General features: G+C 40.6%; 2 protein-coding genes across 4 annotated transcripts in view; one reads left to right on the plus strand and one right to left on the minus strand.

Annotated features, from left to right (window-relative positions):
* Positions 1-26,162, plus strand: part of LOC306988004 (uncharacterized protein) — a 34,060-nt gene extending 7,898 nt beyond the window's left edge. The window contains exons 2-5 of one of the 3 annotated variants that reach the window (XM_079592702.1): positions 4,977-5,061; positions 20,235-20,564; positions 22,874-23,167; positions 25,521-26,162. In XM_079592702.1, the coding sequence (XP_079448828.1) occupies positions 20,276-20,564; positions 22,874-23,167; positions 25,521-25,651 (714 nt within the window). In that variant the 5' untranslated portion in view covers positions 4,977-5,061; positions 20,235-20,275 and the 3' untranslated portion in view covers positions 25,652-26,162. Of the gene's footprint in view, positions 1-4,976; positions 5,062-18,654; positions 18,799-20,234; positions 20,565-22,873; positions 23,168-25,520 lie in introns of those variants that run through there. The other 2 variants (XM_079592701.1, XM_079592700.1) reach the window with 2 other exon arrangements.
* LOC306988009 (uncharacterized protein) lies at positions 541-7,577 on the minus strand. The gene is made up of 5 exons (XM_079592707.1): positions 7,401-7,577; positions 6,570-6,899; positions 4,939-5,088; positions 4,715-4,782; positions 541-2,383 (listed from the first exon to the last, which is right to left on the minus strand). The coding sequence occupies exons 1-5, from the start codon at positions 7,498-7,500 to the stop codon at positions 2,330-2,332; spliced, it is 702 nt and encodes a 233-aa protein (XP_079448833.1). The 5' UTR covers positions 7,501-7,577; the 3' UTR covers positions 541-2,329.
* Positions 26,163-26,731: the final 569 nt, after the last annotated feature.

A 26,731-nucleotide genomic window follows, 5' to 3' on the forward strand; every position in this document is an offset into this window, starting at 1 on the left:
TGATTTCAGGATATACACACATTTTTGTTTTGCTTTTGATTAGTTTAACTGTTAAAATAATACATTAGAAGTAGACATTAGGGTGTATATTAAGCGTTTCGGTAGCCTACTGTAAAGTAAAAAAAAGAGATTTTGGTGCTATGAAATAGCTAATCCCCAAACAGCTGTAAAAATCAAACAAAAAATATATTTAATCCAAAAAAAGTGTTTTACCACCGTTTCTAAACTACATTGGCACAATTATAAGAGATGAACCAGTCAAAAGATCTTTGCAAGTGAACACAGTATTTTTTGGTGAACGCTTTACAAAACTTTTCTGAGAGAACGCAAAAGCATTGAAATATTTTTTTTATTTCTCCATCTCATATTGTTTACATCACCATGTTCCGTAGAGCACCAGTAATCCAGATTTGGTAATCGGGAAAAGTGTACATTAGGTGGTCAGGGTTTATCTGGTTATCATAGCCTTGTTAGGCTCTGCAGTTATATATGTAATTTCACCATTTTACATAAGTTTTAAAAAGTTTTTCTTTCCTTTTTGGGGGGTGGGGGGCTTTAAACAGTGTAAAATAGACGTGTTTTTCACTGTCTGCTGAAAAAGAGTTTTAATTTAAAATAACAATTATGCTAATACATTTTTTTTATCACTTTAAGAAACTCCCCAAAATTGATGAAATCAAAATAAATCATCACTTATGCACGATGCACTGAAAATATCACAAACACAATCAATATTGCAACTGCCAGTAAATAAGACATTGCATTTATTTTAAAATGATTCACTTGTTTGTGTCTTTGCTAAAAATATAGATGGACTTAGGCTAGATAAGAATAGTGGAAACTTTTTAAAAACAAGTAAGTGTTGCTGGAGGTGCAAATAACACTGAAATTAACACTTCTTATCTGCAGGGTCACAGCATGAGTGTGAGGTCATGGAAATATAGAGAGATGCAAATGCTGCTAAATATCAATCTTATATTTCACATGTGTAAGTGTACGATACATTTTAATATTTCTCATTCACACAGAAAAATCTCACAGAAAGTATATTTTTATCAAACGTTTTCCATTCTATACTTTATCTTGCAATAAAACATTGTTTTGCATAAAGAGGAAGTAAAACTGTGGAAGTTCTTCAACCCCACTAGATTCACAGAAACACACTCACACTATTCACAGAAAAACACACACTCACAAGATTCACAGAAAAACACACACTCACAAGAACACACACTCACACTATTCACACCTCAAGACGAGCAAACACTGATGCACATTAACCACAAACGTCCATTTAATAAAACATGTTCTCATGCACACGCTCTCAACTGATGAAACCACATTTATTTTCAGATCTAAAACTTGAGGCCTTCTGTGGTTTGAGTCTGTTGAAAAATACAACCAAAAACATCTGTTTGCTGCTATTATTTATCATGAAATTAAACGTGTACTGTTATTCTGCAGATTTATGTATATCGATCAGTGACTTTCGATCTGAATGCGCTGCTAAAACACTCAATGGCTGTTTAACGTCAGCTGGGATTTCCTGAACATACACAGAGTAAAACTGAAAAATACTCTGCTTAAAATACATACTTGTGAACAAATATCTGAGCCGTTCCCATGTGAGCTTTAACATCAGTACCATAGAGATGGTGTTATCTATGTAACTTTGCACTCTCCCCATCAATGTGTGTTAAATTCAGATAATGTATTATAAATGTCTGGTAAATGTGGAAGAGTTTTGGGCTTCAGAATCCAAAGTAAATGTTCAAAGCTGGAAACTCTTGAATAAAATCCGGTTAATGTCCCATGATGCTCAACTATCTCTGGTTTTTGTTAGTTTTTTTTTTTTAGCTTTGAACCTTTACTATAACTGAAACACACATTACCATGCAGGATCACAATAAACAGAAAAAAAAACACAACACGACTAAAAACATATTTGAGAAAACGTAACATTAATGTTCAGAGTTCACATGCACTTAAGAAATTGGTTTATTGCAGCATTCAATGCAGTGTTAGCGTAATGCTCTTAACCTGCGTACACAATGGCCAATATCAGTAATCGGCTTTAATCAAACATTTCTGTTACTTTAGTTCTCACACACATTCAGAATGTGCACTCTCACGCACTCTTCAGAAAACAGTAATATAACGCAGCTAACGCTTTTGCATGGCCATAAGCTGCTACTAATGCAGTGCATATAAGCATGAGCAACGCTTTCGAATCTTAAACCGCCTGGTTGCAATACCGGCTTTCTAGTGTGCATGAAAACCCTATGATAAGAAAATCATTAATGAGAAAAAAGCCTCTCAGAGAGTTCAATTAACGTCTGGCGACGACACCTGCGTATATCACCTCATCCTCCTGTTTAACCCTCTGAAAGAAAACACATACAGAACATACAAAGAGACAAATTGTGAATATACATAGTATGCAAATGCTAAGTTTAGTACAAAAAAAATGCTAATAATAGAGCTAGAAATGAAACGCTGAAAAGAAGAGAAAGAGAGGTGCCAGAGAGTTAGTGCCTTTGTTGATGGTTATGGATCAAGTCAGTGGCTGATTTAGGCATAGACTGCTCAGGCACATGCTAGGGCAGCTCGATTAGGGCAAACATCATAATCATGATTATTTTGGTAAATATTACAATCACGATTATGAGGGGGCCATTTGACCAAAACCTTATACGAGTAATTTAACAATAGCGATTTATTTAACAATATATCAAGCATGTATTTACTGGAAATAAGGTTGCTATGATGTATACATTTTAGATACCAGGGAATCCAGGAGAATTTCACAATTCTCGATACTAATTTTGATAATATGTTATAGGCACACAAAAAAGCTAATTACAAACAATACGACACATAACAATAGAAAAAGATACAAATGAAGCAAACAGTCCTTTAAGATTTTCATGCAAGTATCAACAGGCCACTATATGAATTGAATAATCAAATGTAAAATAAAACAGCGTAGTCTTCACTATTGGATTGTCTATTTATATATCTTCACTATTTCACTGTTTGATGAACATAAAACAACTTTGTTTTATTCTTAAAGCTAAAATCATTCAGTCAAGAGCATCAAGTGATTTTCCCTGTTTTTTGTTGTTTGATTAACATTAATGACATGTGCGGCATCAGGTTTATTAGGCTACTGTCACTTTAAGACTGAATGCCCGGATCCAATATACTGATACACAATCAATTTTCTCCCAACGTTTTACATTTAATGATGTCTTTACTGCCTTTCTGGGGCTTGAAAGTGGTAGCCTAGTTGCGTAGACGGTCAGTGAAATCTCTCGGATTGTTGTTTCAAAGATAAATGAACGTTTTACGGGTTTGGAACGACATGAGGGTGAGTAGTTAATGACAGAAATGTACATTTCTGGGTGAACTATCCCTTTAATACATAACTGAATAGTGTTACACTAATACTTGCCAAGCCTGGGATTTTTACATATTTTTGCATGTATTTTAACCATTTAGACACACACCTTTCACTTTCACACACAGAAAGCTGCCTGAGTGACAGCCTGAGTTCTCTTTCGCACTTTTGACTTAAAAAAAAAAAATCAAGCACATCCTATTTTACAAAAGTCACATTACATGATTTTACTGATTTGTACATTAAATGGTTAATTCACCCAAAAAATCAAGCGTAGCGTCAGTTCTAGCAGGTCACGTTAGTCAAGCTCGCATCAGTGACTCAGCTGATCCACGTCTGTCTATAGGAATACGACGCCTATCACCGTATACATATATAATCTCCTTCAGTATTATCAGCAGCTATTGCGTTTCTCAGGAGCGAATTACCCTCCTCCCTCCCCAGCTCCTCCTCTCGTCCAGTCAGGATTTGGCATTTGGATTCCCCTTGAATCAGAATAAATTCTCGAATTATGTTGTACTTTAAAATCTTGAATTAATGATATCTGCAATACATTCATGTTGGTTCTGTTCTGTTGACCCTAAGGGAGGTTATTGCTCTCCTGCTCTTATCCATGTTAGGCTGCAAGGAGTTCTTGACCAGAACAGAACCATACCGCCAATCCAAACTGTATGCTAATTGTCAATCGTATTTGACGATAGTGGTCCTGACAGAAATGAAAATGTTGTCATACCCGTAAGACTTTAGTTCATCTTTGGAACACAAATTAAGATATTTTTGATGAAATCCGAGAGCTTTCTGACCCCACATAGACTGCAATGTAATAACCACTTTCAAGGGCCAGAAAAAGGTAGTAAAGACATCGTTAAAATAGTCCATGTGACTACGGTGGTTCAACCTTAACTTTATAAAGCGTCGTAACTCCCCCGTCAGAATGCCGGCTCATTATTGGCCAGATCCTGCGTCAGCATCACACGCATGCGTCGTGGTGCTCACGTGACCAGCGTCAACGGCTCCGGGTACACTTAACTGGCACACATTTTTTAAAGTCGTGATCTGATTGGTTGAATTCTACAGGATGGCCGGGTGACACGTGTCTCATTTTTTTAACTGTCCACCTGGAAACAAATGCTGAGAACTAGAGATGCGCGGATGGGCTATTATTTCATCTGCAACTGCATCAAAACTAGTAGTTTTAATTTAATAAAGAAAATTAGGAAGCATACCCATTTACACATATACAGGATAACACTAAACGCATCTAAATGTGATTCTGCTGATAATGACACAGATGACAGTCATAAATGATCTTACTGTTTTCTGTGCGTTTCTCTTGTAGAATGTTGGATCAGCGTAGGTTATCTCTTCATCACGAGTCTCAACTGTAAACAATAATAATAGATGCGTTAAATCAACAAAGTGGAATCACTAAATCAGTTTTCATCATAAAAATACATAATTTGAGGTGTATTGTTAAAGTGCATATTTAATTATCTAATAAATGTTTAACAGTTGTATCAGTAGTAGGAAACACTTGCCTTCTTGATCAGTTTTTCTGTGTTTCTTGCTGATGCAGAAGATCACGACTACAGCAACAGTCAACAGAAATCCAGCAGCAGCAGCAGCAGAGACCAGTGCTGTCGGAGATACAGGACCTGAAGGTGTGTGTAGATCTGGTGTTGTAGCGGCTAAAGAGAGACAGACATTATGTGAGTGAATTAGTCGGAGAAAGTGACATATCTGTGTAACGTAGCTGACATGGAAGCAAACAAAGACAATAGTGTAGAGGAGGACATAGGTGCAGTTTATTACAAGGTAAATAATCCAGAAATGTGAAACATGAATTAAGAACTTGACTGATAACAATAACCTGACACGTGGAAACAGCATATCATTGTTGAATACACAACAAAGTAACATGGCAAACAAAAGGTGCTTAAATACAAGACTATGGGGATCACATGACAAAAGCAACCAATGAACAGACAGAACTAATGAAACAAGAACCAATGAGTACACGATGCATGAAACAAACAAACCAATGAAAACAAGGCACATGAACAGGTGAAGCACATGACAGGATCACATCAAGGGAACAGGGAATCACACAAGACTAAATTCCAAAATAAAAGACATGAAAATATGAACAAAACCTAAAACAGACATGACAACCTGTAACAAACACCATGACATATCTGCACCATAATAGTTAATTGGGAATGGGAGTTTATTGTGATAAATACATAAATTGTGATAAATTCAAAATACATCTAAATGAAACGCTTGTTTTTGAAGCTGATTCTCATTTAAGTGTTCAAAGTAAATCTGAATAATAGTAACCCGTTGAATACAGCTGTATATGGTACAAAAAAACTGTGAGACACTTCCGAGCAGGCAAAATCTGTGTTAATGTAGAGCAACAATTATATTGATAGAAAATAAATCAAGAATGTGTCTAGTTTGAACAACTCCTAATAGCACTATTTGGTCTGTAGGAAAAGTGTCTGTCCTGTCGTATCACTTCACCGACTGGGCATCAGTCAGTGGATCATGCAGACGGTTATTTGTTACTGTGTTGACGTGAAAACGACTTCTCTACTTTCTCCACTTTATAACGTCACAATGTTGTAGCTTGGTTTCAATAAACGTTATCAAGTGAGGTTTTGAGGTCTGAAATGTAAAGTATGTTTTTATAATACATTAACCTCTTATATGTCAAACGATCAAACACAATGTCAGGTGAACGTTCAGGTCCTGATGAAATGATCACGGTTACCAAAAGGATAAGACAGAATTCTAAAGTTATAATCTTTCTGTAATACGCTCCCAGAAGCTGCTCTGTTTGAATGGAAGTCAATGGAGATGTTTCAGTTTACAAAAATAAAAAGCTTTTCTGTGGAGACGGTTCATCATATAAGTTTATGGCTAAGTTTGCATGAAATATAATTTGGACTGAGCAATGTGTTTTTATGTGAAAAAAAAAAACTGTTTTTAGAAGCATATATGGATTCATATTTAAAAATGGAATTACAGTGTCATAGAGAAATGTCAAAGATCACAAATAAATATGATCACAATATTTTTTATATTGTATAGTATTAAGAATAATTATAACAATAAAATGGCACTTCTGTAATATATAATAGAGTGAGCTGTATTCTCTACTCACCATAGACAGTAACAGTGAATCTGTGTGTAGACGATGATCTGCTGCCGCTGATCTCAACTTCATAAACTCCAGCATGATCAGTTCTGATGTTCATGATGGTCAGAGATCCAGTCTTATTGTCCAGCTTCAGTCTGTCTCTGAATCTCCCATCAAGATTATCAGGGATTGTATATTTCACTCCATTAGTTTTAGCTATAAGAGTCTTGTTAGATCCAAATGTCCAGAATATCTCTTCACCTTCCTGTATTTCAGTGAGACCAGAGTTTAGAGAGACTGAATCTCCCTCCATCACTGACACTGACTTCTCTGCATCTGTACCAGCAAACACTACTGAAGAACACACAGACACAGTCTCTCAGTCACACTTTCAACTTTAGGTTGTTATAATGAAGCTTTAACTGAAGTTTGAAGTTGTTTTGAAATGATTACAAACTTTGAGAAAGTACAAAGATAGAAACAGCATCATGGGAAATAAATGGCAAAGTGGAAGACCGATATCGGAGTTCACACACCTTCATATAGTTTACAGTTTACGTTTTGGTTTAGTGTTATAAGTTACATAAGTCAACAGTTAGATAATTGACAGTGGAACTGAAGTTCATTAGAGCTCCACACAAATAACATGCAACTATAAATCATAAAACATGTTTATAACTCACCAACCATTTTACGTTTTGCTTAAGTGTTATAAGTTATATAAGGGAAACTTCTCATAGTCACATCTCGTAATATCTGGGAATGAGAGCAAGAGCATCTTCTGACTGATTTAAATGGTTTAGTGCTGATCTGAACTAGCTTCCACCAGAACACCAAAATCAGTTTGTAACTCACCATCCAGACGGCAGAAGCACAGCCAGAAAAAAACAGTTTTTCCTTTAAACATTTTCTTCCAACAGCCCTGATGTTTGAAATATGTGTTTAGAAATATCATCTGAGCGCGATGTGGACTCAGTTAAGTTGTGTAGGAAAACCCTTACTTCTACTTCTGTCTCTGTGTCTTGGCTGAGTGAGCGTGTGTGGAGCGCGTTTCGCAACACCGATGTTTTTTCACATTTTCATTGGGCCGTGTGTCATTATGCTAATGATGCTCTATTGATTCAGACCAACACAATCTTGGACTGGAAAAAAATACTGGATGGTATATGTCTTCAAGAGAATATAATTATTGAGAGTTTACATTTCTCCCTAAATATTAAATTAATTTCTTGCTCTTCTAAACGTGTGAGTGAAACTGGAAGCAATGTTTTTTCTTTTGAAGTGTAACAAAATTAGACACAGCACAGCTGACCTGTGATCTTCAGTCACACATGTTGAAGAAGTTCACATGAATTCAGGGTGTTTCATTTGTTTTATGATCCTTTGCAGCGGCTGTGTACCCTTTCTACCCGATATAATATATATATATTCTTAGTTAATTTGAGTCCATACTTGAAAACTTACACAATCCTACACAAAACACTGACATTATATGATAACACTGTCATTCATTACTCATTTAAATGATGAATTTGTGTGACAGACTGTAAATTAACCATCTATAATCTGGGTTGGGATTACAGCGTAACTCTTGGTACACATTACATTATATATTCCACAGTTGTTTTTAATTATATATATATTTTTTTTTTAAAGTACAGTATGTAATCACATACAGCGTGCAAGCATCTGTCAAATCCAACTCTATATGTGGGTTCCCTTTCGAGAGTACTCTCGTGTTGCGTAAGCTAGCTTACGCTACGGGAAAGCCCCTTTCTCGAAGATTGAAGCCTAAAATGATCCTTATAATTTGCTTTAATTTAAAACGCACTTGCTGCAGCGAGCAGACCCAAGCGAGACGGCTCGCGCGCTCATTGGCTGCTCTGCGGCAATTGCTGCAACCTATGGGGAGACGCGGCTAGCATGGGAGCCAATAGGGGAGCTTCGCGCCCTCTATGGGACAAAGCCCGCCGAAATGGGCGTGGCTTCATGCTATAAAATAGCGCGTCGCCCATAGATGCCCTGATTTCATCTCCTTCAGCGAAGGATCCACTTCGCTGACTCTGGAAGAAGCCTTCGCGCCGTCGAACGAGCAACGAGCGGGACCGCAGAGCTGAGGACGCCGGCTAGGAGTCTCTCCCCAACGCCGCCTTCAGATGCCGTTCCAGCTGCGCTATCCGGCGCCACATATCCTTTGCAAAGCTAACTGTCTGTGTCGCCGCTGCGTCATTTACAGTCTCTTTTTTCCCTTCTAAAGTAGCAAATTGCGGGCGTTGTTTCAAATGCCCCGTGATTCCTGTGCCTCGTGTCGGGTTCCCCTCACGGCTGGGGACCGCCACGGGATCTGCGTTTCCTGCCTGGGGAAGGACCACGCCTGCGGGCTTGGTTAGCCTCCTTCGGCGAAGACACCACACTGCCGCTCTCTCAAGGGCCACGCATTAAAAAGCGCCGCTCTCAGAGAGCTCCAGAGGCCTCAGCGGTCCGCGAGCTCACGCCGGCTAACTCCCCGCGTGCCTCGCTGTCTGAGTCGCCTTCAACGGGCTCCCCTCATCACCTTCGGTGCGCCTGAGGATGAGGACGTCGGCGAGGACAGCTGTTCGCTCGCCGCTTCGGGAAGCGAGGACTGGTCAGGCTCCATTCCGGACCCCGCCCCCTCAACCCAAGCCAGCGCTAGTGGAGCTAGAGCCAGCGCGACGAGCTGACGAAATCGTGGAATGCGCCATTTTCGGCTAGGCTCAAGTCATCCGCTTCCTCGACGCTCTCCGTGGTGGACAGCGCCTTGGAAAAAGGATACCAGCATCTTCCGCCGATCGAAGACGCTGTGTCGACGCACCTTTGCCCGCCCTCCTCTGGATGGCAGTCTAAGGCCGCGCACCCTTCGAAAGCCTGCTGAACGACATCAGCCCTCGCCGGTCACGCTTACACCGGCACTCCACACCATGGCGGTGCTTCAAGTGTCCCAGGCCAACCTTCTCCGCACTCTGGACGAGGCTGGCTCTGACTCCCTGGCTCTGACTCCCCCGAGCCAGATTCCCAGTGAAATGCTCTCAGACAGCAAGTGCAGTGAGTTCGCTTCTTTCTTCTCTGAGAAAATCAATAATATCAGAAAGGTGATCAGCACATCCTTGAGTTGCACTGGGGTCAGACAGATCAGACCACAACCTGAGAAAGTAGTTACTATGTCTGATTTCAAAGAAATTGATGTCAAAATTTTGGAAGAAACCGTACAGCACCTTAAAACATTAACCTGCGCCCTTGACGCTCTTCCCACATCTTTATTCAAAAGTGTGTTAAACAGCTTAGAAGCAGATCTCCTAGAAGTGGTAAATGCCTCACTTCTCTCTGGAAGTTTTCCAAACTCCCTGAAAACTGCAGTTGTCAAACCCCTCCTAAAAAAGAGTAATCTTGATAAGACTATATTAAGCAATTATAGACCGATCTCAAATCTTCCTTTCATTGGCAAGATCATTGAAAAAGTTGTTTTCAATCAGCTGAACAAATTCTTAAGCTCGAATGGATACTTTGACAATTTTCAATCTGGTTTCCGATCGCATCACAGCACAGAGACAGCGCTCATAAAGATAATTAACGATATTCGCTTAAATACTGATACAGGCAAATTATCAGTGTTGGTACTACTCGACCTCAGTGCTGCATTTGACACTGTTGATCACAACATACTTCTTGACAGGCTGGAAAACTGGGTGGGGCTTTCTGGGATAGTCCTAAAATGGTTCAGGTCATACTTAGAAGCGAGAGGTTATTATGTGAGTATAGGAGACCATAAGTCTGAGTGGACATCCATGACATGCGGAGTTCCTCAAGGCTCAATTCTTGCGCCACTCCTATTCAACCTGTACATGCTTCCAATGAGCCAAATAATGAGCAAGAACCAAATTGCTTACCACAGCTATGCAGACGACACACAGATCTACTTAGCCCTATCGCCTAACGATTACAGCCCCATTGACTCCCTGTTCCAATGCATTGATGAAGTAAACAGCTGGATGTGCCAAAACTTTCTTCAGTTAAACAAAGACAAAACTGAAGTCATTGCGTTTGGAAACAAAGATGAAGTTCTCAAGGTGAATGCATACCTTCACTCTAGAGGTCAAACAACTAAAAATCAAGTCAGGAATCTTGGTGTGTCTCTAGAGTCAGACCTTAGCTTCAGTAGTCATGTCAAAGCAATAACTAAATCAGCATACTATCATCTAAAAAATATTGCAAGAATTAGATGCTTTGTTTCCAGTCAAGACTTAGAGAAAATTGTGCATGCTTTCATCACCAGCAGGGTGTATTATTGTAATGGACTCCTCACTGGCCTTCCCAAAAAGACCATAAGACAGTTGCAGCTCGTACAGAACGCTGCCGCCAGGATCCTGAGCAGAACCAGAAAATATGAACATATCACACCAGTCCTCAGGTCTTTACACTGGCTTCCAGTCACATTTAGGATTGATTTTAAAGTATTATTACTGGTATATAAATCATTTAATGGCCTAGGACCTCAATACATTGCAGATATGCTCACTGAATATAAACCCAACAGATCACTGAGATCATTAGGATCACATCAACTAGAAATACCAAGGGTTCACTCAAAGCAAGGAGAGTCCGCTTTTAGCTATTATGCCAGCCGCAGCTGGAACCAGCTTCCAGAAGAGATCAGGTGTGCTCCTACAGTAGCCACATTCAAATCCAGACTCAAAACACTTCTGTTTAACATTGCATTTACTGAATGAGCACTGTGCCACTGTTCGTCCGACTGTTTGCACTGTATTTTTTTTATTTTTTATTTTTTACTCTAAACTGTTTTAATTATTCTTATTTCTTTTGATTATTTTAATTTCTTCTATGTAAAGCACTTTGAATTACCATTGTGTATGAAATGTGCTATATAAATAAACTTGCCTTGCCTTGCCTTGCCTTGCCTTGACTCTGAGGCGTTTAGAGATCTGCGCAGCGCGACGGACTTGGCCCTGTGGGCTACCAAGACCACCGCGCAGGCGATTGGCAGAAACATGGTGGTGCTCACAGACATGAAGGACGCAGACAGAGCCTCCTTCCTGGACTCGCCCATCACACCATCGGGATTGTTTGGCCAGTCAGTCAAGGGGTTCGCGGAACGCTTCACTGAAGCTCAGAAAGCGTCACAGGCCTTGCGACACTTTCTGTCACGGCGCTCGAGTTCTGCAGCAGGCCGCCCAAAGAAACAGCCGCCTGCTCAGACTTCAAAGGCACCGCCGCCAGCTTTCCAGCGCCGCCAGCCCTTCGACGCTCGCCAGCGCTCGAGCCGTCGAAGACCGCCTCCCCCGGGGGGTCCGAGACCGAGGACTGCAATGAACCCTGAGCCTCCAAAGCCCTCCTAACCACGGGGAGAAAAAGACGACGGTTAAGTCTCGCTGCGGCCGGACCACCGTCGAAGAGCTCGCGCACTGTTTCCCCAGTTCCCGCCTCAAAAGTGACTGCTTATTTCGCAGTAAACGGGCCAGTTCTTGAACATGCCTGCCGGCACACAAACGCCATTTTCACGGCGACCCAAATAAATCTGAAAAAGAGCAAAATGTCTGTTTTTATTCAGGTTTATGCAAAATGTGTTACAAATGTAGGTTCTGTGCCCACTATGTCCCACTATCTGTGGTTAAGTCTCGCTGCGGCCGGACCACGGCTGTTCCAATGCATTGATGAAGTAAACAGCTGGATGTCCCACTATCTGTGGTTAAGTCTCGTTGCGGCCGGACCACCGTCGAAGAGCTCGCGCACTGTTTCCCCAGTTCCCGCCTCAAAAGTGACTGCTTATTTCGCAGTAAACGGGCCAGTTCTTCAACATGCCTGCCGGCACACAAACGCCATTTTCACGGCGACCCAAATAAATCTGAAAAAAAGCAAAATGTCTGTTTTTATTCAGGTTTATGCAAAATGTGTTACAAATGTAGGTTCTGTGCCCACTATTCAGTGTTAACCCTTACCCATAAACACTGCCCGTTCAGTGTCCCACACACTATCTTCCCGCTCTCGCGGCATGTGTAACATATGTAGAGCAGACGCCCATAACTCTATGCGCGCCGCCTCATATAAGCGCTGTAAACACAGTGTCACAAGCACAAACAGTTCAGGCCACCGGATCTCTTGCACACAGCGATCCGAGCCTAGACATCATTCTACCCCTAACAATACGTGCAAGCGCATGGGAAATCATCCCGTGTATATCAAAATCGGTGCTTCAAACGATAAAGCGAGGCTACTCGCTGCAGTTCGCACGCAGACCACCGCGCTTTCGAGCCGTGGTCGAAACCACGGTAAAGACAGATGTAGCACATCTGCTTCGCACCGAAATAGCGGAACTGCTGAGAAAAAGGGCTATAGAAGCCGTCTCTCTGACACAGAGCAAGGCGGGTTTTTACAGTCGTTATTTTCTCGTCCCGAAAAAAGACGGCGGTCTCCGCCCCATCCTAGATCTCAGACTTTTGAACAAAGCGCTCATGAGGCGTTCGTTCAAAATGCTGACGACCAAACAGATCCTCGCGCAAATTCGCCCGGGGTATATTTTCTAATACAAATAGCACCCCATCACAGGCCATTCTTGAGATTCGCCTTCGAGGGTCGAGCTTATCAGTACACTATCCTACTGTTCGGCCTGTCTTTAGCACCACGTACATTCACAAAGTGCATGGACTCGGCTCTCGCACCCCTGAAACTACAGGCCGTGTGAGTTCTGAACTAATAGCTCAGTCAGAGGCAGAATTGATATCGCCCTTTTACTCAATTGGAATCAATTGGAACTAGAGTTTGTTATCGCCCAATCAGAAAATCGCTTTTCTGGGGATAGAAATAGACTCTGTTTCGATGAAAGCGCGGCTTACGTCACAGCGCGTGCTCTCCATCCAGCGCCTAGCGGCATCATTCAAAGCCGGTGGCGTCACTCCTCTCAAAAATTTTCAGAGGATTCTGGGTCGCATGGCCTCAGCGTCAGCAGTGCTACAGCTGGGTCTGCTAAACATGTGCCCCCTCCAACTATGGCTAAAAGCCCGGGTCCCATCTCACGCTTGGACAACGGGTCGCCTTCGTCTCAAGGTTACCCAGCGCTGTGTCGAAGCACTGGAACCTTGGAAGACAGCCGACTGGTACCAGTCAGGCGTCGCCATGGAAACTGTTTCAAAACTGAAAGTAGTCTCAACAGACGCATCCAACCTCGGTTGGGGGGCCCTGCACGAGGGCAGGCCAATCTCCGGTCTATGGACGGACCTAGAGAAACGCCTACACATAAACTGTCTAGAGATGAAAGCGGTCGAGCTAGCTCTGGAGTTTTTTCTCCCGCGGTTGAAGGGTCACCACATCTTAGTCCGATCGGACAACATGTCGGTGGTATCCTATATAAACCGCCAGGGCGGTATCAGATCCCGGAGCCTCTTCACTATGGCCCAACGCCTTCTCGTATGGGCTCAGCACAATCTGCGCTCGCTGAGAGCGGCGCACGTGCCAGGCATCCTTAACTTGGGTCCAGATACGTTGAGGGCCCTGCACGCATGGGCCCTCAACGGGTACCCGTTAAACTCCCGCAGGGAGTGTTAAATACCATCACGGAGGCTAGAGCGCTGTCTACTAGGCGTCTTTACGCTTTAAAATGGTCAGTGTTCTCGAGCTGGTGCTCAGCACGGAACATGGATCCTAAAAACTGTGGAGTAACGGAGTTGCTCCCCTTCCTCCAAGAGTTGCTGGACGCGGGCAGGTCCCCCTCCACGCTCAAAGTATATGTATCGGCAGTTGCGGCTTTTCTAAATCCAGCGTCCGGTCAGTCACTGGGGAAAAATGACCTAGTCGTCCGTTTTCTTAGAGGAGCAAGGAGGCTAAACCCTCCTCGACCTCCGTCGGTTCCAGTTTGGGACCTTTCCACGGTCCTAGAGGCCATGAAGGGTGATCCATTCGAACCAATGCAGCCGATAGACTTAAAATATCTCTCACTAAAAACCGCCTTCCTGTTGGCCCTGGCCTCAGTTAAGCGTGTGGGTGACCTACACGCGCTCTCTGTGAGCGCTACCTGTCTTGAGTTTGGGCCTAATGACTGCAAAGTTATTCTCAAGCCAAGACATGGTTACGTTCCTAAAGTACTTGCCACTCCGTTCAGGGCGCAAGTCATTTCACTGTCAGCTCTCCCTGCATCTGATGGTGAGAGGGACGTGAATTTTTTCTGCCCTGTCAGGGCTTTGAGAATTTACGTGGAGCGCTCCGCTTTGTTCAGACAATCGGATCAGCTCTTTGTATCCTTGGTGGCCGCACTAAGGGTTTGGCCACCTCAAAACAGAGCCTTTCACGATGGATAGTCAATGCTATTTCATTGGCTTATGCTTCCAAAGGTCTCTGCTGCCCTCTGGGCGTCAGAGCTCACTCTACTAGAGGCATGGCCTCGTCCTGGGCATGGTCCAGTGGGATTTCACTTCAAGATATCTGTATGGTGGCAGGCTGGGCCTCTCCGTCCACATTTATCAGGTTCTATAACCTAGAAGTTCCCACTCTACAAGCTAAACTCTTATCAGTTTAGTTGCGCTATAGCAGCTATACTCTCCAACTTAGGACGGCATACTGTGATATAAAGTGTCAAGCATTCACTCATGTAAGCAATCGGGGTCCATTCTTATTCGGCCCCATTCCTACATTTCCCGGTTCGGCCCCCCTTGTGGCCTGAACTTAATTCTCGTCTATGAGCCCCGGGCACTCGCCCTGGGACGGTGATAGGGGATTTTTCTTTGTGAGCACACACAGCGTTTTACACGGGGTTCCCGTAGCGTAAGCTAGCTTACGCAACACGAGAGTACTCTCGAAAGGGAACGTCTCGGTTATGAACGTAACCTCGGTTCGGAGTGTTGCGTAACCTTGCCGTGTTGTGCTCCGTCTATGTCGCTTCAGTCGATGAAAACAGTCCATCTATGGGCGACGCGCTATTTTATAGCATGAAGCCACGCCCATTTCGGCGGGCTTTGTCCCATAGAGGGCGCGAAGCTCCCCTATTGGCTCCCATGCTAACCGCGTCTCCCCATAGGTTGCAGCAATTGCCGCAGAGCAGCCAATGAGCGCGCGAGCCGTCTCGCTTGGGTCTGCTCGCTGCAGCAAGTGCGTTTTAAATTAAAGCAAATTATAAGGATAATTTTAGGCTTCAATCTTCTCGAGAAAGGGGCTTTCCCGTAGCGTAAGCTAGCTTACGCAACACTCGTTCCCTCATCTCAGGGAACGGAGGTTAAGTAAGTAACCGAGACGATATTCTGTGCGCAGTGGAATGAACTCATGAACATGCATGTGTTCGCAGTGCATGAACTCAACTGGCCTAATTCTTCAGCTAAAAAGACTTGCAGCTACTCCAGAGTGAACTTGTCCATTCTCAATATTTATTAGGACATAAAATTGCAAGTTGTAGACAGGTTTGCGGATATACACATAAACGTGGTTTCTGTGATAGAACAAAATAAGGATAAAAAATATAAATGACATGACATGACAGAATATACACAGATAATACCTGTATAAATATACTTGGAGAAGTTAAAGTTGTATGAGGTGAACCAGAGCTTATTGAAATATATGAGCTCTAAGTGCAGCTACATTAAACAGACCGGGCTGCCACTGCTAACAAGAGATTTCAGATTACAAAAGTGTGTGCTCTAGCACTCCCGTGCGCCATGTAACATTACTAATATGCCGATCAGACAGTGTATAAATAAATATTTTAATCTACATATGACAAGCAACTCTCTTTCCCAAATGAATAAATGTCATTGGCAAAATATAACAGGATGATTGGTCGAATACATGAGCATTGCCCCGATCTTATTGACACAATAATATTTCTGAATAAACTAAATTGCAAGTTGTAGACAGGTTAGCGTGGATATACACATAGACGTGGTTTCTGTGAGAGAACAAAATAAGTTTGTTACAAAATAATTCCAAAATTGTTACAAAAGTTTGTTACAAAATAAGTGTAAATTACTGTAAGAGTGGAAATCTTTCAGGGGTTCAGACTGCAAGACTGCCGAGCGACTAAAGAAACGTTATTAGCAAGATGGTTTAAAGCTGTACATTTCTTGTCTGTTCCACTCACTGCCACTTATACCAATGACGGAAAATAAGTACAGTTACAATAGCTTCATACGTGGGAGAGCGTTGCTATAGACTAAAGAGAGTGATAGTATTGTATCTATGTAGCACAAAAGTTAAGACCAAATCAAAACTAGCACACTAACTGTAATCGAAAGATTTAATGACAAAATATGGTGATGGTTACACTTAAAATAGTTACAAAGTAGATGAATGAATTGATTATAACTTAAACCAAATAATCTTAACCAGCATGTAAATGTTACCTTAGAGATAGAATAGAGAGATAAAGAGAGAGAGAGAGAGAGAGAGAGAGAGAGAGAGAGAGAGAGAGATGAAGGAAGCGAGCCCAAGAGAAGGTGAGAGCCAGAGCTCCAGAAGAGGAAAAAAGGGCGGAACAGCAGTTTCAACCTAATTTATCCTTCTTGACCATGTGACTAAAAACCCAAATAGTGAGACATTCAAAACTGACCTATCAGGTATTTACACTTCCCCCGTGCATACACAAACATCTTGGCCTACAGGTCTTGATCGTTATCAGAAACAGCAGGGAACCCCACTGTGTCTTTGGGCAAATGGTCATTGGAGGAGAAGGGGTCAAAAACAGTATTTCATTTCTCAGTTCATTTGAAATGTCTTGAATTATTTTCAGTCTTACATTACGCTCTGACATAATGAAATATTTTTACTTGCGTAGTTATGAACGCACAGCAATACCACACAATAAAAAAAACCTTCATAGCCTATAACTTTGCTACTGGACATCGCCAAATAAAACTTTCTGCGCATGCATCAGACAAGTCTGAACAAGTTCGACTCGCACACATGCGTGAGGCGGGGAATTTTGTACACTTATTATGTTCAGCCATATACTGTAGAATTATGAATATGTCTGCGCTGTGAGGCCGGGCATCCCTGGGCAGTGAAGTGTACTGCAAGTGTACCACCGGTGTACCCCCCTGCAAAATGTCAAATACATCATACAGCTCAGATAGTCGTGTCATATGTCATTTGAAAGGTCTCACGGTCAACAAGCATAATTGTTTTGGGCTTTGAGTAAACTTGAGCGAGTTTTTGTACATGAATATACGAATGCGGAATTTGTCACATTTTCACTCATAACTTCATGAAACATGCTCCGATTGTGGAAAATGGCACATCATTATTAACAGCAGATTCTTAAAATTAAAATGAGTCCAAAATTAGCATCCATGCAAAGGCGCCAATCCAGAAAAATACGAGATATTCCCCATTGATTTTAACCAATAGTAAATCGATTGCAGCTTTCTAACACGATTATCTTCGCCTTTTTTATTTGGGGCCGTTTCTATGGCGTTCTTTTAATGACAAATGTCGAAAGCGCATCCAGTAATTTTCCTCCTACCTCATTTTTCCATCCTGAGATGTGCATGTTAAACAAGAAAGATATACTAAATCATAATAAAAAAATGATAGGCCTATATATATTTTTTGTCTTTTATCAGCAGTTTCTCAGCATGACAATGTCCAAATGTAATGTATTTGAAAGGTGTTCTATCAAACGATACCTACCGTTTGACTCTCCTTGTTATAGTTTTGGAGTTATAAGTCTTTACTTTTGTGTATGTCACTCAGAAAAAAACAACTCTAAAAATGCCTTAAGGGCTAGGAAGTGCTTCAAATTATGCAAATGAGCTGTGACAAGATGTGAAGACTACAAGTGGGAATGCAGAAAGAGATCTGTGTTCACTGAATGCTCCTCAATTCTCCTGCTATAAGGATTTAAGAATTTTCTTTAAATAACACATCACTGAAATTGTTGTCCTGAATGTCTCTGTCTCTATGACAGCCTGTAAATCGCAAAAAAAAAAAAAAATCTGATTTTATCAGAACACTTGAAGGCTCTCTTACCTGTCAATGAATTCTGATTGGCTGACAGGTCTTTGAGCCGGGTTTTGGAGAGAGGGCGTGTGGTTTTGGTTGAAGGGGGTGTGGTCTAATTCCGTACTTTGGCGGAAGTTAACAGAATAGTTTTAAACCGTTAACAGCTTATCGACACATCTTTACAGCAGACGCTCTCAGGTTTTCAAACTTAAGTGTAACTATTTCAGACCCACTGAACTGTTGAAGAAAATGTGTTACACATTTGCTTTCTGCTGTCTTTGCTGTTGCTCTCTGGTTGGTGAGTTATAAACATGTTTTATCATTTATAGTTGCACGTTATTTGTGTGGAGCTCTAATGAACTTCAGTTCCACTGTCAATTATCTAACTGTTTACTTATGTAACTTATAACACTAAACCAAAACGTAAACTATATGAAGGTGTGAGAACTCGGATATCTGTGTTTTCCACTCTGCCATTGGTTTCCCATGATGCTGTTTCTATCTTTGTACTTTCTCAAAGTTTGTAATCATTTCAAAACAACTTCAAACTTCAGTTAAAGCTTCATTATAACCAGTGGTGTAGTCTAGTTTTTTGTAGTGAGTATACTGTGACCCCAGCACCCCCCCCCCCCCCCCCCCCCCCCCCCGCCTAACCCGTCTCACACTAACCCATCTCATCACCACATAAGCACCACCACACTCACTAATGCATACAGTATGCGACGACATGTCATTGAGAGCATTATGAGACTAAGTGTTATCAACATGTCAATTTGTTATAAGCAACACAAGACTTTAACAGCCAATGACATTTACAGCTGAGGAGACTGGACTGATTTTCTACTGTTTAGTGTTAATCACCATTTAACTCAGCCAGTTAAGAGCTAGCCTACATTTAGCCTTAGATGTTATATGAATATGGTCCCTGAAGCACAGGTTTTATCAGCTGACAATAAAATAAATAAAAATAAAACAATATAGGCACAAATACAAATTTACTTTTAGAAATGGTGCTTTTGAAAGAAAATTGTGTTATTGTTTTGGCAAGTTTACTGTTTAAATTAAAACATTTATAAAAACTTGTGTGATATTCCTTTTTAAAATAAGTTTTAATAGATTTCATCATTGTTATTATTTTACAGTACATTTTACTGTGCAATTTCTTTCATAATTTCTTTGAGTTTATACCGAACTTTTATTTTGACAGGTTGTCGTAAAGACATTACAGTTTCTGTGTGTGTATGATACGAATGAATGACGATAGTTTTATCAAATGAAATGGTGAAATTCTCATGAAGTGACTCTCATAGCAGCGCTGTGAAGAAGTTAATGTGTCATCATGTGTAGCTACATCATGTCTCATAGCTACAGTGAAGCGCTGACACAAGCACGCGCTTGCTTCAGTGTGTGTGTGTAGTAGAGCACACATTGAGCGCTCATTCCCAGAGACGCGTTGAACAACTGCAGTCTCTTTTAGTTTTTAATATTCACGCGATTTGATCTGTGTCCATTGCAAACACAGACGCGGTGAATTTATGAATGAAAGTGTGAAAGTTCTGTCACAAAACGAAGTTGTTACGTATCCTCACGCTTTTTTTAGTGGGTATACGGAAATACTTGGCATTTCCTAGTGGGTATACGGCGTATACCTGCGTATCACGTAGACTACACCACTGATTATAACAACCTAAAGTTGAAAGTGTGACTGAGAGACTGTGTCTGTGTGTTCTTCAGGAGTGTTTGCTGGTACAGATGCAGTGAAGTCAGTGTCAGTGATGGAGGGAGATTCAGTCTCTCTAAACTCTGGTCTCACTGAAATACAGGAAGGTGAAGAGATATTCTGGACATTTGGATCTAACAAGACTCTTATAGCTAAAACTAATGGAGTGAAATATACAATCCCTGATAATCTTGATGGGAGATTCAGAGACAGACTGAAGCTGGACAAGAAGACTGGATCTCTGACCATCATGAACATCACAACTGATCATGCTGGAGTTTATGAAGTTGAGATCAGCGGCAGCAGATCATCGTCTACACACAGATTCACTGTTACTGTCTATGGTGAGTAGAGAATACAGCTCACTCTATTATATATTACAGAAGTGCCATTTTATTGTTATAATTAAAATGATTCAACTTTATTTTCATTGTACAAGTATAGGTCTTATGAACAGGGTCCGAAATGAACACCCGCCAAGCGCCAAATGCGGGTAGATTTTCCATTTGGCGAGTAAATCTCAAAAGGCTATCAGCCACACTGGCGGGTGAATGTTCATACCAAAATAGTAATGTAATAAAATGTTTGTCCTGCCATAGTCTTATCTGATCGGTGAGTAGCCGAATGTAGACGAACTGCTGCGCGTGTGACAGGGCGCATGTTTAACTGAAGAACGAGCAGAGAGAGAGAGCGAGCCCCGGTCGTGCTCTCGCTCTCGCTCTCGCTCTCTCTCTCTCTCGCTCTCTCAGTGGAGACAGACGAAAGTATAAAGGCTTCACCGTCTCCTAAGCGCTGTCTTCAGCATCCGAAATTAACACACGCCAAGCGACAAATGCTGGTAGATTTTCCGTTTAGCGAGTAAATAATAAAATAAAATGTTCGGACACTCGGGAGGTCGTGAGATATTGCACACGTTACGAGTCAGTTAAACTGATAATCGCGTCAAAGCAGCTGGTACACGGCACGACTGTCCGGCGGCAATCACGCGAGCTTCCGCGCTAAACACAAGAGACCGAAGTTTTCAATGTTGCAGGCAATAGCTTCAGATAGAAAATGACAGAAATGTGTGTGCAAATGAACAGTAGCCATTCCTTTCAACATAAAAACGAGAGAGAGAGAGAGTGTGTGTGTGTGTGTGTGTGTGTGTGTGTGTGTGTGTGTGTTATTATAGCCTACATTTAAAATTTTGCTCTGGACAATTTTTTATGTCTGTATTCAACATAATACCTTATTATCTCAATTAAATGTACTGAAATTAATGTATATGTGACACAAAAAGGCTGTTTATTATTTTGGCCGGTAAAAAAATATGCTTGGCTGGTGGATTTTTTTCATCTACCAGTCCCCGTGGCAGGTAATTTCGGACCCTGCTTATGAAATATAAAAATGGGGGACGGGGTGCACTGGACATTATGCAGTTTGTTAAAATGCTTTCAGTGGTGATCAGGATCTGGATGGATAGATGAACTACTGGTCTCCTCTAAAAGTGAAGACACATTTGTGCATTTTTATTATTCTTCAAACTTTGCCATGAGAGTCTGTAGCAGCTCAAAAAAATCATATTGATGAAAGCTGTGAAATTTAGCATTATGATTGATCAAGTTTGGGGTCTGTCAGTCATATAACACAACTCACTTCTCAAATTTCAAAGCTACAATTTTAGAACAAACAAATTTAGAAAAAACATTGTCCTTATTACATTAAAACACATTGATTTGTTGCCTTTTTTGGATGTTAATATTTTCTTCCCACTGCTCCTCTTCTGTCCATTCTTCATCATAAGTGGCTCCAAGCCTAGCAAAAGTGGACATTTTATCAGTGAAAAAAAATGTTAAAGCTGCAGTCGGCAAGTCAGGCAGAATATTTACAACTTTTTGAATGTTTACAACTCTCATGCCCCTGCCCCATTACCCTCCTATCGAGCTCGTCAGTGTGTGTGCACTTTTTCTCTCCGCCATCACGCATTGTACAATCCAACACACCTGCGAACTTCAGGTGTGTGTATGTGATATTGCAACATGCGCGAGGGTGGGATCTGTGGCGTGTGCACGAACTGTGACAGTTTAATTGTTAGTCAGATCTTACACAGCCCTGCGCTGATTGGACCAGAAGAACCGGGAGTGGTGGATTTAGCACGTAGGTAGAAGCACGTTTTTTGTTTTTGTTTTGTTTTTAAGGCTGATTTATGTTGTTCTGTTGGAGCATAGTGTCGTTTCAGTGAATATGATAAAAAAAATCTTGTCTTTAATTTTCAACATCATTCCGGTTTCACACCAAAGCAAAGTTAGTCAGGATGTTTCTTGGCAATACTTTCGTGTATTTAGACTAAACTGGCTATATATTGTGTTCATGTTTGTGTATGTCTATCAACACTACAGCCACTTGAAATCATTTTTCTTTTTCAAAGTGCAAGAGCAACAGCAGTGCTTTTGTGTAATAACTCTCAACTGCATATGCCGGTTTTGCGATGTAGAGAAGTGTGGCTCAGTGGATAGATGTTGGCTCTTAAACATTGCGCTGTGGGTTTTAATCTCACGCGGTGTTAAGACTTGCCTCTCTTCATTTGATGTTTTGCTTTGTGCTTTGTGGAATGTAGATCATGCATGGCCTCATAATTTATTCTTATGTCTCTCTGATATTTCATGTTTTTCAGCTCCTCTGCCTATTCCTGTCATTAGCAGTAACTCTTCAAACTGTTCATCATCATCAGGATCATCAGTGTCCAAATGTGTGCTGCTGTGTTCTGTGATGAATGTGGGTCATGTGACTCTCTCCTGGTACAAAGGACACAGTGTATTGTCCAGCATCAGTGTGTCTGATCTCAGCATCAGTCTCTCTCTACCTCTGGAGATTGAGTGTCTGGATGATTCCTACAGCTGTGTGGTGGCTTCTTCATTCACCAACTGGACCACAAATCTCAACTCTGAACTCTGCCAGACATGTCCAGGTACGTCAGCAGTGATATCAGCAGTTATTTGTGTTCCTGGTCACTGATTTAATGTATTTGTATCAACAATGTTATTAAAAGTGAGTTAAAGTTTATTTCGGTCAACTTCAAAAGAAAAACAAAAAAAGAAAGAAAAACAATTTACAAGCAAACATAAAAACAAAATTTAAATTACAATGAAAACAATATTTAAAAGAAATGTTTTTTTGTTTGTTTTTTGGTCGACCGAAAAGGTGTCGGCTGAAGCTTATGCTTATTGCATATCATTTATTTAGCAAACAACACATCCCAAAATCATCTTGTGTTCAATGACTAAAGAAAAAGCAGCTAGATTCATTCTGCTTTGTATAATGTAATCTTTTTTTTTTTATAATTTCTTAAAACTACTAATGGATTTACATGTTTTTAGTTCATCATCGAGACTATTCCACAGTTTAACCCCTTGAACAGACAGACATCTCTGTTTGACATTGGTTCTGATTTGTGGTTTACTGAACATAAGTGTTCCTCTGAGATCATAAGAAGTAGATTTCATCTGAAACAGGTTCTGGATACAGTCTGGAAATGTATTATTTATTATTTTAAACATTATTTTGGCTATTTTGAATTCCACTAAGTCATTAAATTTTAATAGGTTGGAATTCATAAATAACTTGTTTGTTGGCTGATAATAATCTGTTTTATTTATAATTCGCATGGCACGTTTTTGCAGACTAACACTTGGTTTTATTATTGTTTTGTATGTATTTCCCCAGATCTCTACGCAATAAGTCATGTATGGCACTATTAGAGACTGGTACAGTATGTTTAGGGCCTTTGAATCAAGAATGTGTTTTGTTTTAGACAGAATAGCCAGAGTTTTAGAAATTTTTGATTTTATATAGGTTATTTTATAGGTTTGATTTTATAGGGATTTCCAACTGATTTTGTGGTCAATGATGACGCCTAAAATTTTTATTTCATTTACCCTTTCTAGTTCAAACTTATCAATTCTAATCTGGACGTTTGTATTTATTTGTTTATTACTAAATAAAATAAATTTAGTTTTATTTATATTTAATGACAGTTTATTAACATCAAACCATTTTTTTTTATGTTTTCATTTCTGCTTCCACTGTGTCTAGAAGCTGTCCCAAATTTTGATTGGAACAAAATAAAGTTGTATCATCTGCAAATAAAACACAATTTAATTAGGTAGACACGTTACAAATGTCATTGATATATAGTAAAAATAGCTTTGGTCCAAGGAGTCTTATTTCAAACAGTTTTTCTAGTATTTTTCAGAATTGTGGAAGGAGGGAAATTGGTCTATAATTTGAGAGTAAATGGCTATCACCATTTTTGTAGATGGGGATGACCTTAGCTATTTTCATGTAGTCCGGAGTTTTTATTAATGGATGTGATGATGTTCTTCTTGGACACTGAACTCTTTCTAGATTTTCACTGATTGTTCCGTCAGGAGAAATTCTATTTGAAAAAATATTTTTAAGCAAGTTTAACATCACTTTACGGTCAACTTTTCTATCTGCTGAGATGCTTTAATTGAAATAAAGGTGGGTTTTCCCCCAATAATGAAATGCTTTCTCCCAGAGACACCTTTTAAAACACTGTCTCTGTGGCACTTGCAAGTAATTGCTCTTTTTGTTTGAGCGTCCTGACCAACCTGACACTGGCACATCAAGGCTGCGTTCCAGTCCAAAATCGTCACGCCCTTCACTCGCTAACTTCACTCGGATGTACGTCGTTGCATGAGTGCCACTACTGGCTGAAACTGCAATGGGCTGAACTGGAACGTCCCAAGCCTTTGATCACTTGGAACCACTTGGAGTTGATTTTATTATTTAATTTTTTTTTCTCCAGTAAGAATTTGTTTAATGCAGCATCCAAATGTATATAGGTGTGTTTGGGTTGTTTTAAATGTAAAAAAAATTATAATTAATAGACGAGATATGTGGGAACGTCATAATCGTACTGCATTGTGGGACATATAGGTGCCTGAAGTGTACATATGAAGTAGACTCGCTCCCTCTGTCAAAATTTAGGGAACGAGGGTCTGTCCATATAAACTTCCTTCATCCACTTCACGAAGTGGAACGCACTCGCAAGTGCGTGTCTAAAAGTGGACTGGAACGCAGCCCTAGTGGAAATCACAGGGAGTGTTCAGGAAACCATTTTGAAACAGTAATTAATTTTGCAATTCCATTTTGTGCCACTAGTGATGTAGAAATTACATACTTAACATTGAATGATAAATAAATGCAGTATTTAAGATTCCTTCTGTCAATCTCGGTTGAAATGCTCTGGTTGTCCAAATGTTCTGTTCTGATTCATATTGTTTCTTTTATTTCCTCAGACTGTGTTTTCTGTTGTCATGTTTCTGAAGCAGTCACCCGATTGGTCGTCTCTGCTCTGGTGGGTGTGGCTGCTGCCTGCATTGTGGTGTATGACATCACATCCAGAAAAGTTGAGCGGGAGAAAACATAACAGACATCATCATCATCATCATCAACATCATCTTCAGACCCTCACAGATTAATCATATAATGTTACATTGTGAGGAGGAAGAAGAGGAGGAAATGGGGCTTTGTCAGAATATTTTTAAATTCACAACACAAACCGCAATCAGTTGATCCTGAATTAATTTACAGATTATAGTTCAGTTCTTTCAATTTTAATAATTATTTTTACACTTATTCTGTTATACAACTGAGAATGAGATTGTTGGCTTATTTTACTCTGTTTCCTCTGGTTTATGTTAACAATTTATTATAAAGTATCAAGCGAGTATTATTTATGAAGGGTGCATTAATCTGTGCATGTAGCAAAGCTTAGCATTTATTATCAGGGAAGTATCGCTGTTTTCAGTGTTTACAGTATTTTATTATGTGAAGTATTGTTGTCAAGGCTCTTTCTTTCTGCCTGTGCCCCAATCGGCTTTTACCCAGCTGTGTAATTGTCATGTTTTCCATGGATATTAAAATTTATTTTGGAAAGGAAAAAAACACTGAGGACCTTCTTTTTTCAATTGCAGCATTGACTAGTCAAACATTTATAAAACATTCCTTAATGGGACATACTGTTTAATTTTTTTTAGCATAACATAATCAGTGAAAATCAATTATTTTGGAGGAACTTTAACTTTAAAGTGATTCTGGAAGCCCTGTCCCAAAAATAGCATCCTAAACAATCACGCTCTTCCTACAAGTCTGCACTTTCGTGACGTAACACTTCTTTGACTGTCGGGAAGAAGTCTGTTGTGGAGCTCACTTCAGTGCAGCTCGGCAGAAGTGTGCCGAGCTGGGTGCATATCGACCACGAAGGTGGAGCTCGCAAGAAACCTTCTGAAACCTAAAATGACAAATAGGACACCCTACAGTCTCATGGACTTCACAGACACGTGCACACGGCAGCCATATTAAGTTCACAAGACCATAAGTGCATTTGAAGTGTGCCATTTGGGACAGGGCCTGAGTAACATAAGCAGCTCAAGATGGCGCTAGTCAAATGTTCGTTCCATGGTAACCCTTACGAAAAAGAAGTATACTTCAAGTTAATTTTATGTAG

Source organism: Phoxinus phoxinus (genome assembly GCF_949152265.1).
Source record: "Phoxinus phoxinus genome assembly, chromosome: 20".
NCBI lineage: Eukaryota > Metazoa > Chordata > Actinopteri > Cypriniformes > Leuciscidae > Phoxinus > Phoxinus phoxinus.